General features: G+C 42.7%; 1 protein-coding gene across 2 annotated transcripts in view; it reads left to right on the forward strand.

The window, feature by feature from the left end:
* The first annotated feature begins 1,291 nt into the window (after positions 1–1,291).
* Positions 1,292–15,354, forward strand: part of wdr27 (WD repeat domain 27) — a 155,315-nt gene continuing 141,252 nt past the window's right edge. Inside the window, exons 1-11 of one of the 2 annotated variants that reach the window (XM_036956188.1) lie at positions 1,292–1,402; positions 1,712–1,923; positions 3,223–3,364; positions 3,549–3,673; positions 3,915–4,028; positions 4,271–4,322; positions 4,398–4,468; positions 4,598–4,724; positions 5,503–5,593; positions 12,002–12,084; positions 12,643–12,707. In XM_036956188.1, coding sequence (XP_036812083.1) covers positions 1,750–1,923; positions 3,223–3,364; positions 3,549–3,673; positions 3,915–4,028; positions 4,271–4,322; positions 4,398–4,468; positions 4,598–4,724; positions 5,503–5,593; positions 12,002–12,084; positions 12,643–12,707 — 1,044 coding nt within the window. In that variant the 5' untranslated portion in view covers positions 1,292–1,402; positions 1,712–1,749. Of the gene's footprint in view, positions 1,560–1,711; positions 1,924–3,222; positions 3,365–3,548; positions 3,674–3,914; positions 4,029–4,270; positions 4,323–4,397; positions 4,469–4,597; positions 4,725–5,502; positions 5,594–12,001; positions 12,085–12,642; positions 12,708–15,354 lie in introns of both variants that reach the window. The other variant, XM_036956187.1, reaches the window with a different exon arrangement.

Below are 15,354 nucleotides of genomic sequence, written 5' to 3' on the forward strand. Positions count from 1 at the left end.
GATCACATTAAATCCCCTTAAGATGTTTTTCTGAGCACTGCCTAGGGATATTCCTATCACATTGGCATGTTGCTATATTAAGGACAGGTCTCGGTCTGATTGAATGATGACATGAACACTAGGTAGCTACAACAAAAGCGTACAGTATTTTGAGCACTAGGTACAACTATGCGTACAACAAACATGTATTTTTAGGTTGTCAATTGGACTTGGTTAAAAACAGCTTGAGAATTATTATAAAAAGCAAATATCATCCATATTGTCAACTACATAATTGACAGCTGAATATCCCCAACCTGTCCCAGCAGCGTCGTTTATGGTGATTGTACCTGTGGGCATGAATATGTGTGTGTGAGTGTGAGTGTAAGTGTGTGTGAATGTATGGATAGAGACCTGTGAGTGTGCATAGAGTCAGTGCAGATAGACCATGGGTAAGGGTGGGCACTGGGCAGCCATTGATTGATTAGCTGTTCAGCAGTCTTATTGCTAGGAGATAAGCCTGTTGGTCTGAGACCCCATGTCTGGGGTGGCTAAACTCTTAGGCAATTTTATGGGCCTTGCTCAGACAATGCCTGGTATAATTTTTTATTTTTAAGAACAGGGATTGTGGGTTTATTGCCAATTATCAGCTATTATCAACTGTGACCCTGGAGCAACGAGGCTTCCGCTAGATAACACAGCCACAAAGTCAAAATATGTCTATATTGTAAAAAATAAGGAAAACAAAATGTGATTTTTTGTCTTAATTTAAGGTATGGTCAGGCATAGTGTTAGCAGTGTGGTTAAGGATAAGGTTAACGTTGATTTAAAATAAGATTTTAAGACCATACATTTTAGAAATGGGCAGGGTTTATGACTTAATTAATGACGACTGAGCAATGGGGTTTAAGTGCCTTGGTTAAGGGAACTTCAACAGAAATCTCACTTAGTCAACTTCGAACTAGCAATTATTCAGTTACGAGCCAGACGCACTAAATGCTACCTGCCACCACACAACACTGGTCAATCACACCTCCTTCTCCTTGTGCTATCGAGCAAGGACATTTACGTTTAGATTGTGACCAATATTATACGTTATTTCTCCTCGCCCATTGAAATGATTAGACCGTTTGGCTGTTGACGTTGCGTTAGCCAGCATACAACAGTTGTGATCCGGCCATTCACGATCCAAGCTCTCTGAAAACCATGCACATGACAACAGTATCATCTGGCGGTAGGCGCAAGTACTACAACGCATGTGAAAGGGGAAACCTGAGCATCTGCTGTTGTTGTCCCTGGTATCCAGGCAACCCTCCAGAATACTTTTTGACCCATATTGCAGGCTGTTGGTTGGTTTAGAAGGGTGTAGTGCGGAATTTGCTATATTTAGCTAGAGATACAATTAACCTGCATTTCTTTTAAGGTGGGTGACTATCTATGTTGCAGAATATAGCTAACGTCAGTTTGCAGGACATGTGCTCTGTAACCCATCTAGTTAGTTGGCTAACTTTAGCTTGCTGGGTAATCCTTACCACAGACCACATATAGCTCTTAGCTATTACCTACTGGAAAGACTGTCGGTGAGTGACCGTACACAGTGCAGCTACTGCAACAAATATAGCGATAAATAATATTTTAGCTGCTCCGATCTTGGTTATCAATATGGTTTTAGTGGGTTATTAGCCTAACTAGCTATCCATTTATTTCAATTGATTATGATTTTTTTATTTAGCTGTTTTCAGAGTAACTACATAGCTAGAAACTATCACCATGGATGGTTGTGGGGAAGGCAGCAGGACCAACAGACTGATGGTGGAAAAGCTATCCTTGTCCTGTGATAGACTGCTATCTCACCTACAGCTGGCCTGCTGTCCCTCTCACTGTGCCTCACCACTACAAGGCAAGGACCTGTTGATACACTGTCTCCTGGACACAGAGCTGAAGGTCAGTTACACCCCCCCCCCCACACACACACACACACACACCCTTACTCAAGGTCACATCAGGAGAAGATGGCATCTGATCTTGATATTATAAAAATACCTATATGCCCTCCTCAGTAGCTTCCCACTGTTAAATACAAGCTTCAGAACTTTGGCGACTACAGTGCATTCGGAAAGTATTCAGACAACTTGACTTTTTCCACATTTTGTTACGTTACTGCGTTATTTTAAAATGGATTAAATTATATTTTTTCCTCATCAATCTACACACAATACCCCATAATGATGATGCAAAAACAGGTTTTTAGAAATACCTTATTTACATATATATTCAGACATTTTGCTATGAGACTCAAAATTGAGCTCAGGTACATCCTGTTTCCATTGATCATCCTTGAGATGTTTCTACATCTTGATTGGAGTCCACCTGTGGTAAATTCAATTGATTGGAGATGATTTGGAAAGGCACACACCTGTCTATATAAGGTCCCACAGTTGACAGTGCATGTCAGAGCAAAAACCAAGCCATGAGGTCAAAGGAATTGTCCGTAGAGCGCCGAGACAGGATTGTGTTGAGGCACAGATCTGGGGAGGTGTACCAAAAAATATATGCAGCATTGAAGGTCCCTAAGAGCACAGTGGCCTCCATCAATCTTTAATGGAAGAAGTTTGGAACCACCAAGACTCTTCCTAGAGCTGGCCGCCCGGCCAAATTGAGCAATCGGGGGAGAAGGGCCTTGGTCAGGGAGGTGACCAAGAACCCGATGGTAACTTTGACAGAGCTCCAGAGGTCCTCTGTGGAGATGGGAGAACCTTCCAGAAGCACTCCACCAATCAGGCCTTTATTGTTGAGTGGCCAGATGGAAGCCACTCCTTAGTAAAAGGCACATGACAGCCTTCTTGGAGTTTGCCAAAAATCAAGGCTATGGGTGGCTACTTTGAAGAATCTCAAATATAAAATATATTTTGATTTGTTTAACACTTTTTTGGTTACTACATTATTCCATATTTGTTATTTCATAGTTTTAATATCTTCAGTATTATTGTACAATGTAGATAATAAAATAAAGAAAAACCCTAGAATGAGTAGGTGTGTCCAAACTTTTGACCGATACTGTATATGACGTAGTATGCCATTTTTGGGGCCCACTTTTTGCTCATGAGCGCTACTTTCAGAACTACTGGCTATAAATTATACAAAAGTACTGGAGAATTTCTTTAAAGTGTAAAGAAATCTGCCTGTTCAATCATTGCGTCACTTGGCTCCACCACACTCCAATGCATCTCCTCCCCTCTGCAGGCCCTGCGACTGACAGGTCACCATGGAGACATCTCTGCCATGGTGTTTGGGACAGGTAGAGACCCTCTCCTGCTCTGCTCTGCCTCTGCAGATTATGTCATAGTCTGGGACATCCGGCGCTGCTACAGGAGAACTAGGGAGGGTGAGGAGTTTTGCTTCATAGCTGTATGAACAGTAAGACAACAATACATTTAAATTCAGTGGCAACATTTTATATACTGGTAAGGCCTCATTTACTCACTCACTCAATTAATCAATTTACAATGCTATATAGTACAATTATTGAAATACTATTATTGAAATACTAAAAGCATGGATGTTTTCAGGGGTAGTTGCGTCTGGTACAGTTATTGGGACACTACTGGGCAAGGTAGTCCATCTGTCATTTTGTCCCTGTGATGAGCGAGTGGCTGCATGCTCAGGGGCGAAAGTATACATACTCAACTCCAATGTAAGTACAGCATGCTGAATGTGTACTCTACCCTCAAATTCATCCTTTATAACAAGTGTTTGTGTTATGTTTTTATAATTCTTGTAAGATGATGACAAATGAATGGACAATAAAGTTGGACAATAAAGTTATCTTATCTTCTATTGCATACACTGTTTGCTTGACCTCCAGATAGAGGATGTGCTGTCTGTTTGACTGACCTCCAGATAGAGGATGTGTTGTCTATTTGACTGACCTCCAGATAGAGGAAGTGTTGTCTGTGCTGGCTGGCCACCTGGGACCTTTGACAGCAGCTGAGTTCTGTCCATGGGACAAAGACATCCTGGTGTCCATATCAGAAGACCGCACGTTTAAGGTATAGTCAGGTTATTCACTAACCAGTGAAATCACTTGGCTTCAGTTGTTTTGCTTGAAGTCGTTTTTGCATCCCTTATCAAAGTGTACGCTACACTGTACAAATGAAATGACTAGCTACTAAGTCAGCTGTAGCTTGCATCATTTCACATGTGCGATCATCTGTTTATTGCTCCAAGAGAGACTGTTGTCATAGGAACAGGTTTTAAATGTTTACCTATTGATAATTTCTCTTTTCGAAAGGTTTGGGGATTAAAAATGGAACAGATTCTCTATCAGTCTGCTGTGTTGTCAGGTATGTGAACAGTGGATACACCAGTTTACGGTACATTTGGTTTGATATTTATTAAATAATAACTCTGTCCTCCAGCATCTCCACTACTCAGTATGTTGTTCTTGGAGAAGAGCAGGCAGCTTGTCACTGGTTCTGCTGATGGACAGGTTGGTCACTCTCACACTCACTGACTCACACACACACACACACACACACACACACACACACACACACACACACACACACACACACACACACACACACACAGTAAATCTGGGATTTCCCATTGTTTCCAGGTGTGGAGCTTCACTCTTCCTGAGGACCACAGATGTCATTTGGTGACCAAATTGGACCTTCACAAGGTGCAGCAACGACACCAAAGACACCTGGACACAGTGGTCCCACAGACTGGTGGTGTACTAGGTAAGAGGAGATAGTAAAGTAGTTATGGACATGATTTGTTTGTTTCCTGTGATGTGTTTTAGCCATATGCATGCTAGCCAAAGACACATTTTCATTTTCACATAACGTTTGAAACATGAACTTGAACTTATTTCCCACTTTTTCTCTCACATAATGAGTAAAATAAAATGTAAACTTGAAAGTATTTTTCCTAACACTAGATGGAATCAGAACACTGAGTTATGTTCTGTAGGAGGTTTGGGGTTATATAGTAATATGCAGTGTCTAACTGTCCATCCAATAACTCAATAGCATTTTTTTCTATATTTCGTAAAGACTCTATCATGGACACTCTTACTGACAGTTGTGGCTGCTTTGCGTGATATATTGTTGTCTCTACCTTGCCCTTTATGCTGTTGTCTGTGCTCCAATGTTGTTTGTACCATGTTTTGTGTTGCTACCATGCTGTGTTGTCATGTGTTGCTGCCATGCTATGTTGTTTTCTTAGATCTCTCTTTATGTAGTGTTGTCATGTGTTGCTGCCATGCTATGTTGTTTTCTTAGATCTCTCTTTATGTAGTGTTGTCTTGTCTCTCTCTTCATGATGTGTGTTTTGTCCTATATTTTTATTTTATTCGTTTTATTTTTAATTCCAGCCCCCCGTCCCCACAGGAGGCCTTTTGCATTTTGGTAGACCATCATTGTAAATAATAATTTGTTCTTAACTGACATGCCTAGTTAAATAAAGGTCAAATAAAATAATAAATGACCTCAAGCCACCTCTTGTGTTACATTCCAGGAATCACTCCAGACTCAGTGGAGACGGCAAAGCCAGTCCTCAGACTTTGTGCTTATCACAGGCTACCTGACATTGATCATGGGCAGCAGAGGTAAATGGGTTTCTCTCCAGGGTCCATGTGCTGTAGATAAAAGGGGTTAATGCAACACGTTTCCTAATTTATCACTTGACACATCACGTGTTTAACCCATTGTCACAGTCAATTTTAGCAGATGTTTGATGCCTTTGTAGTTTATATCAATGTTTCTAAACCTTTTTCGATTACTGTACCACCAAGTACATCTTGCTCTGCCCCGACTTCCCCTGAAATACCTCTCATGTGAAGTGCCCCCTCATCTGTAGCCATGAAATGCTTTGAAAGGCTGATCATATCTCACACCAACACCATTATCCCAGACACCCAGGACCCACTCCAATTCGCATTACGGCTCCAACAAATCCACTGATGACGCAATCTCTATTGCACGCCACAATGCCCTTTCTCACCTGGACAAAAATAACACCTACGTGAGAATGCTGTTCATTGACTACAGCTCAGCATTCAACACCATAGTGCAATCCAAGCTCATCACCAAGCTAAGTATGCTGGTACTGAACACCTCCCTCTGCAACTGGATTCTGGTGAGGGTAGGCAACAACACATCCGCTACGCGTGCTTAGTCCCCTCTTGTTATCCCTGTTCACCCACAACTGCGTGATCGCGCACAACTCCAACACCATCATTCATTTTGCAGATGACACGACAGTGATAGGACTGATCACCTACAATGATGAGACAGCCTACAGGGAGCAGGTCAGATACACTGCCAGGACAACAACCTCTTCCTCAACTTGAGCAAGACAAAGGAGCTGAACTACAGGAAACGTGAACTACAGGAAACAGTGGGCGCCACCATCCACATCGACAGGGCTGTAGTGGAGCAGGTCACTAACAACCTATTGTGGTCCACACACACCAACACAGTTGTGAAGAGGGCACGACAACATCTCTTCCCCATCAGGAGGCTAAAAAGATTTGGCATGGGCCCTTAGATTCTCAAAACATTCTACAGCTGCACCATTGAGAGCATCTTGATTGGCTGCATCACCGCTTGGTATGGCATCTGATCGCAGGGCTCTACATAGGGTAATGCGTACAGTGCAGTACATCACTGGGTCTATACCAGGCGGTGTCAGACGAAGGCCCTAAACATTGTCAGTAACCCAAGTCATAGCCTGTTCTCTCTGCTACCGCAAGGCAAGTCTGGAACCAACAGGACCCTGAACAGCTTCTAACCTCAAGCCATAAGACTGCTAAATAGTTAGTTAAATAGTTAACCAATAACTACCTGGACCATCTGCAATGACCATTGACTCTTTTGTCTCATCACATACGCTGCTGTTACTGTTTATTATCTATCCTGTTGCGTAGTGACTTTATCCCTACAAGTATGCTACAGTACCAGTCAAAAGTTTGGACACACCTACTCATTCAAGGGTTTTTCTTTATTTGTACTATTTTCTACATTGTAGAATAATAGTGAAGACATCAACACTATGAAATAGCACATGGAATCATGTAGTAACCAAAAAAGTGTTAAATAAATCAAAATAATATATATTTTATATTTGAGATTCTTCAAAGTAGCCACCCTTTGTTTGCCTTGATGACAGCTTTGCACATTCTTGTCATTCTCTCAACCAGCTTCATGAGTTAGTCCCTGGGAATGCATTTCAATTAACAGGTGTGCCTTGTTAAAAGTACATTTGAGAATGTCTTTCCTTCTTAATGTGTTTGAGCCAATCAGTTGTTTTGTGGCAAGGTAGGGGTGGTATACAGAAGAAAGCCCTATTTAGTAAAATACCAAGTCCATATTATGGCAAGAACAGCTCAAATAAGCAAAGAGAAATGACAGTCAATCCGGAAAAGTTCAAGAACTTTTAACATTTCTTCAGGTGCAGTCGCAAAACCCATCAAGCGCTATGATGAAACTGGCTCTCATGAGGACCGCCACAGGAATGGAAGACCCAGAGTTACCTCTACTGTAGAGGATATGTTCATTAGAGTAACCAGCCTCAAAAATTGCAGCCCAAATAAATGCTTCACAGAGTTCAAGTAACAGACACATCTCAACATCAACTGTTCAGAGGAGACTGTGTGAATCAGGCCTTCATGGTCGAATTGCTGCAAAGAAACCACTACTAAAGGACACCAATAAGAATAGACTTGCTTGGGCCAAGAAACATGAGCAATGGACATTAGACTGGTGAAAATCTGTCCTTTGGTCTAATGAGTCCAATTTTTTTATTTTTGGTTCCAACTGCTGTGTCTTTGTGAGACACAGAGTAGGTGAACGGATGATCTCCGCATGTGTGGTTCCCACCATGAAGCAGGAGGAAGTGTGATTGTGTGGGGGTGCTTTGCTGGTGACACTGTCTGTGATTTATTTTGATTTCAAGGCACACTTAACCAGCATGGCTACCACAGCATTCTGTAGATATGCCATCCCATCTCATCTGGTTTGCGCTTAGTGGGACTATCATTTGTTTTTCAACAGAACAATGACCCAATACACACCTCCAGGCTTTGTAAGGGCTATTTGAATGAGTAGGTGTGTGTCCAAACTTTTGACTGGTACTGTACATATCTACCAAATTACCTTGTACCCCTGCACAATGAATCGGTTCTGGTATCTCGTGTGTATATATCATTACTCATTGTGTATTTATTCTTTGTGTTATTATTTTTCTATAACTTCTCTTTTTCCCTCTTTGCATTGTTGGGAATAGCCCATAAGCATTTCACTGTTAGTCTACACCTGTTGTTTACGAAGCATGTGACAAATATTTGATTTGATTTGATTAGACTTTACCAGTAGGCCTATGGTCTAAGGATTCTTTTCAAGTACCCCTGTGGATAGGCCAAGTACTCCTGGTTGGGAACCACTGGTCTTTATTACAGTCTACTAGGCCTGTTTCCCCAGGTCATGTAGAGAGTGCTTGATTCGTCATTATTTCCACAGACCAGGAGTTTTGAGTGATCCAGGAACATATGATATCATAAATGTAAATATATAACATCACCATTTACATTTCTCCAGCCTTGCAGGTGTTCACGTCTTTATTGGTAGTGACTAACAGGGTATGTTGGGGTGTCAGAGTGGTGTTTCCACAGCGATAGCAGGACACTTCCTATTAAAGGCTAGTTAAAGTGCCGTTAACAGTCTCAGGCTGTCCAATCAGCACTTGTTGCCATGGTGAAGTACTGTAGACACTATGCAAAGCCTGGGATGCACAAAGGGGTGCACGTGCAGCTGTAGGCCATAGGGTGACTGGGTGATTAGTATAGAATGGTCAGGACTCTCAGGGCACAAGACTCTGACTTTGATATGTCCATCACAAGGAGTCTTAGAGTAGGCATTAAAGCTATGCAGTGTGTCACAACAGAAGCCGGGTCCCAGATTGGTTTGTGCTATATAGCCAACTCATGTCAGTATACATAACCATCTGTACAGCTAACTCATGAAGGCATGACAGTGACCATACGAGGTGACAATCTGAGACCAGGCTACCATATCAGTATATACAAAATAAATGTTTTAGCAGTTATAGAGACACAACTTGTGTCACAGACTTATAGGCCTAGTCAATCATGGTTTGTTCTTTCCTACTACAGTACAAGTTTATTTGTCAAGTCGAGACAAGGCATGGATTTCACTACTTAAACTAAACAGTGGACAATGTTGGACACGATCGTTGTTGGTTGAAGAGCCTCCTCTCCCTCTTCCTGTCTCCTCTCCTCTGCCACCCTGTCTTATTTATTCTACAGCGTGAGATGGCTATAGTTCCCTGGTTTCTACCTTATGATGTACATACAGTACCTTTGGAAAATATTCAGACCCCTTGACTTTTTCCACATTTTGTAACGTTACAGCCTTATTATAAAATGTATTACGTTTTTTTCCCCTCATCACTCTACACACAATACCCCATAATGACAAAGCAAAAACATATTTTTATACATTTGTGCAAATTTTTTACAAATAAAAAACAGAAATATCACATTTACGTAAGTATTCAGAACTTTTACCCAGTACTTTGTTGAAGCACTTTTAGCAGCGATTACAGCATCAGAGTTTTCCCCCATTTTTCTCTGCAGATCCTCTCAAGCTCTGTCAGGTTGGATGGGGAGCGTTGCTGCACTGCTATTTTCAGGTTTTATCGACCCAGAGAATTTTGTTTCTCATGGTCTGAGAGTCTTAAGGTGTCTTTTGGCAAACTCCAAGCGGGTTGTCATGTGCCTTTTACTGAGGAGTGGCTTCTGTCTGGCCACTCTACTATAAAGGCCTGGTTGTTGGAGTGTTGCAGAGATGGTTGTCCTTCTGTCCTTCTGTAAGGAACTTTGGAGCTCTGTCAGAGTGACCATCGGGTTCTTGGTCACCTCCTTGAACAAGGCCCTTCTCCCCCGATTGCTCAGTTTGGACTGGGCGGCTAGCTCTAGGAAGAGTCTTGGTGGTTCCAGACTTCTTCCATTTAAGAATGATGGAGGCCACTGTGTTTTTGGGGATCTTCTATGCTGCAGACATTTTTTGGTAGCCTTCCCCAAATCGGTGCCTCGACACAATCCTGTCTCGGAGCTATACGGACAATCCCCTTGGCCTCATGGCTTGGCTTTTGCTCTGACATGCACTGTCAACTATGGGACCTTATATAGACAGGTGTGTGCCTTTCCAAATCATGTCCAATCAATTGAATTTACCACAGGTGGACTCCAATAATGTTGTAGAAACATCTCAAGGATGATTAATGGAAACAGGATGAACTTGAGCTCAATTTCGAGTCTCATAGCAAAATGTCTAAATACGTATGTAAATATGGTATTTCTGTTTTTTATATTTTATACATAAACTGTTTTCGTTTCATTATTATGAGGTATTGTGTGTAGATTGCTGACTTTTTCATTTATTTAATCCATTTTAGAATAAGGCAGTAACGTAACAAAATGTGGAAAAAGTCAAGGGGTCTGAATACTTTCCGAAGGCTCTGTATGCAGTATTAAACCAGGGGAAAATTCAGCCTTGGCTTGGATCAAACACAATGCTCCCAGTTGGTTGTGTGTGTGTGTTCCTTGCCATCTCACCAGTTGCCGGCCACACTGTCTTTCTTTAGTGTGGGGTTACATTGTCATCTCCTCTTTAGTGTGGGGTTACATTATATTGTCCTCTTTAGTGTGGGGTTACATTGTATTGTCCTCTGTAGTGTGGGGTGACATTGTATTGTCCTCTGTAGTGCGGGGTGACATTGTCATCTCCTCTTTAGTGTGGGGTGACATTGTCCTCTCTTTAGTGTGGGGTGACATTGTATTGTCCTCTCCTCTTTAGTGTGGGGTGACATTGTATTGTCCTCTGTAGTGCGGGGTGACATTGTCATCTCCTCTTTAGTGTGGGGTTACATTGTCATCTCCTCTTTAGTGTGGGGTGACATTGTATTGTCCTCTGTAGTGCGGGGTTACAGTATCTCCTCTTTAGTGTGGGGTTACATTGTCATCTCCTCTTTAGTGTGGGGTTACATTGTATTGTCCTCTGTAGTGCGGGGTTACAGTATCTCCTCTTTAGTGTGGGGTTACATTGTCATCTCCTCTTTAGTGTGGGGTTACATTGTCTTCTCCTCTTTAGTGTGGGGTTACATTGTGTTGTCATTTTTAGTGTAGCGTTACATTGTCTTCTCCTCTTTAGTGTAGGGTGACATTGTATTGTCCTCTGTAGTGCGGGGTTACATTGTCATCTCTTTAGTGGGGGGTTACATTGTCATCTCTTTAGTGTGGGGTTACATTGTCATCTCTTTAGTGTGGGGTTACATTGTCATCTCTTTAGTGTGGGGTTACATTGTCTTCTCCTCTTTAGTGCGGGGTTACAGTATCTCCTCTTTAGTGTGGGGTTACATTGTCATCTCCTCTTTAGTGTGAGGTTACATTGTCATCTCCTCTTTAGTGTGGGGTTACATTGTCTTCTCCTCTTTAGTGTGGGGTTACATTGTCTTCTCCTCTTTAGTGTGGGGTTACATTGTCATCTCCTCTTTAGTGTGAGGTTACATTGTCATCTCCTCTTTAGTGTGAGGTTACATTGTCATCTCCTCTTTAGTGTGAGGTTACATTGTCATCTCCTCTTTAGTGCGGGGTTACAGTATCTCCTCTTTAGTGTGGGGTTACATTGTCATCTCCTCTTTAGTGTGAGGTTACATTGTCATCTCCTCTTTAGTGTGAGGTTACATTGTCATCTCTTTAGTGTGGGGTTACATTGTCTTCTCCTCTTTAGTGTGGGGTTACATTGTCTTCTCCTCTTTAGTGTGGGGGTTACATTGAAGAGAAGACAATCTACTGAATCAAAGGCCCTTTGATGGAATAATGTGTAACAGCGTTTTCCACATGGTTCTCTTCCTGTGCCCCTCTGCTGTGTGTGTGTATAAGTGTTTTTCCATATGGCATAAGGTTCTCTCCCTATGCCACCTGTATTGATAACAGCTGGGTGTGGATGGGAAGCTCTGATGGCCTCTACCTGGTTGACCTGGGCACCTCTGAGCTCCACATGACACTACTTTTCAGAGGTATGCTACTGCCCTCTGTGTGTGTGTATTTCTGTGTGTGTGTGAGAGAGAATGAATGATGTGTCGATCTTGTGGGGAAAGGGGAAGAACAGCTTGGAAGATGAATAAGAATAACACCATGTACTGTATACTGTACATCAGTTATGTCAGTATTTGTATTTATTATGGGATCCAGTATAGTGTGTCTCACTGACATATGTCCATGTGTATGATAGGTGTGTGTGTGTCTCACTGACATATGCCCATGTGTAGGATAGGTGTGTGTGTGTGTGTCTCACTGACATATGCCCATGTGTATGATAGGTGTGTGTGTGTGTGTGTCTCACCGACATAGACCATGTGTATGATAAGAGTTAGTGGAGATGTGTGTGTGTGTTTCACCGACATATGCCCATGTGTATGATAAGAGTTAGTGGAGATAGGTGTGTGTGTTTGCCTCACCTACATAGACCATGGTGTCAGATAAGTCCCTGAGATCAATGGTTTTACCCTTCAGCAGACATTTGTATTCCACCCTTATTATTTGTTAGCTATTATCCCACTCTGTCTCTCTTACAGACTACCCCAACTTGAGCATCACCATGGCTGGATCATGGGCCATGTCCCAAGGACTGGATAACAGTGTGAGTAAATCACTATTAGACCTGCTTCACTATTGTTTCACTTCACTGAATAGGAATTTAGGACAAAAGCAAGATGGAGGGGGAGGCAGACAGACACGGGTGTAATTCCCTGAAATTAGGCCTACCTTGCACTGTAACACATAATTGCCTCTCATTCATAACAGAAAAACTCACTTTCCTCCTGGATGCAAACCACAGGCAACCCTTGTAAAGCCTTTACATCTCCCATAGTCCTAGTCTCGTGAAACCATAAACTGCTAATTGCATAGTTACACTGAACCTACAGTATTTTTTATATGTGAAGTCTCTAAGACGCTCAAAATTAAGTATAGGGAACAAAAGTTTGAAAACAAGTGTATTTTTAAGAAATCATTTTTTGTATGGAGTAAAATGTCAGTTGTAAAAAAATCTATATTATTAAAAATGAGCAGCTTCCAATAGGTGTGGAAAATACTCAGAGGTATGGAAAGTGGACAGAATGGTGGAGAAATACAACACACAGGTCCTCTCAGAGCTAGATAAGATAGTGAGTAGTGTGTCTCACACAGCTCTGTCCTCTACATAAAAAAAATCAGTTATGACCCAGATGCAGACAACATCAATTAACAATGGTTTAATTGTATTTATTTTAATAACCTTTATTTAACTAGGCAAGTCAGTTAAGAACACATTTTTATTTACAATGACGGCCTAGGAACAGTGGGTTAACTGCCTTGCTCAGGGGCAGAATGGCAGATTTTTACCTTGTCAGCTCGGGGATTCAATCTATAAACTTTTCGGTTACTGGCCCAACGCTCTAACCACTAGGCTTCCTGACGCCCAAATAATCCAACAGGGGCAGGCAATAGATAATCCAACAGGGACAGGCCATAGACAGGTCAAGGCAGGCAGGGGCAACGGTAGCAGACGGCAGGCAGGGTCAGGGTAGGCAGAGGTCAATAATCCAGAGTTGGGGCAAAGGTACAGGTCGGCAGGCAGGCTCAGGATCAGGGGCATGCAGAGTGGCCAGACAGGCAGGGTCAGGGGCAGGCAGAGTGGCCAGGCAGGCTCAGGATCAGGGGCAGGCAGAGTGGCCAGACAGGCAGGGTCAGGGGCAGGCAGAGTGGCCAGGCAGGCAGGGTCAGGGGCAGGCAGAGTGGCCAGGCAGGCAGGGTCAGGGGCAGGCAGATTGGCCAGGCAGGCAGAGTCAGGGGCAAGCAGAGTGGCCAGGCAGGCAGAGTCAGGGGCAAGCAGAGTGGCCAGGCAGGCAGGGTCAGGGGCAGGCAGATTGGTCAAAACCAGGAGGGAGAGAAAAAGAGAGACTGGGAAAAGCAGGACACAAAAACGCTGGTTGACAAACAAGACGAACTGGCAACAAACAAACAGAGAACACCGGTATAAATACACAGGAGATAATGGGGAACATGGACGACACCTGGAAGGGGGTGGAGACAATCACAAAGACAGGTGAAACAGATCAGGGTGTGACAAAAAGATTGTCGCCTCTATAGTGTGGATCCCTGGCTATACATCCCTGACTTGTTTGGAAATGTCCCTTCTCTTACCACTTTGACTTGATTTACTACATAAATAGTAGGGATGTGACAAATGGAAATGTTTTCTTAACGTTTAAACTGCAGTTATTTTTTAAATCTGTTTTCCGTTAAAGCGATAAGAAAAATGTATAAAATGTGAATTCACAATACAGTTGCGTCGATGCCAGCAACAGTTTAGGTCTCACGGTACGTCCCTTTCAGATGGTTAAACATTGCACCTGTACTACCATTACTGTACCTAAATTCCACTTCACAAAGTTTGCATTTCCTTTTCATTTAACTTCTTAAAGTATTGCCATACAGCACCCCGCTCCTGTCGCTTGCCTTTCTCTGTAATCTTTTTCCAACTGTTAACGACGACGATGTAGTGGTGAAGAATTGATTCCTTAACTCAACTTAAAAATGCGGAATCTTAAGAGAATATTGACACTCAGAAATGGGAGTCAACTCTGGTGTTGACTCCCATTCCCGAGTGTCAATATTCTCTTAAGATTCAGTAGTTTTGGAATGGAGGATACTGATCAGTTGCCGCACTTCTGAGAACACAAACACTAATCTTTTTTTGAGAGCTAGCGAGGGATGGAAAAAGAGGGAGAGGCACAGTATAGGCAGGTCGGTCACCTGGCAGAGATAGTCAGAACTGTCCGCTAGGCCTTTCTATCTGCAATCAAATGCCGTATCTCGCAATTTCTTGCCATTCAATGTCTCACAACTTCAGTAAAGCAGGACCTATCATCAATGAATAAGCTAGGATACTGAGATGAGCGCGATGCAACACTTCGGTCACACACAGTAACTTGCAAACTATTATGGACTACAAAGGGAAGCACAGACGCGAGCTGCCCAGTGACACGAGTTTACCAGACGAGCTAAATAACTTCTATGTTTGCTTCGAAGCAAGCAACACTGAAGCGTGCGTGAGAGCAACAGCTGTTCCGGACGACTGTGTGATTACGCCCTCCATAGCCGATGTGAGTAAGACCTTTAAACAGGTCAACATTCACAAGGCCACAGGGCCAGATGGATTACCAGGATGTTTACTCCGAGCATGCGCTGACCAGTTGGCAAGTGTCTTCACTGACATTTTCAACCTGTCCCTGACCAAGTCTGTA

This window comes from Oncorhynchus mykiss, chromosome 20 (assembly GCF_013265735.2).
Source record: "Oncorhynchus mykiss isolate Arlee chromosome 20, USDA_OmykA_1.1, whole genome shotgun sequence".
Classification (NCBI taxonomy): domain Eukaryota; kingdom Metazoa; phylum Chordata; class Actinopteri; order Salmoniformes; family Salmonidae; genus Oncorhynchus; species Oncorhynchus mykiss.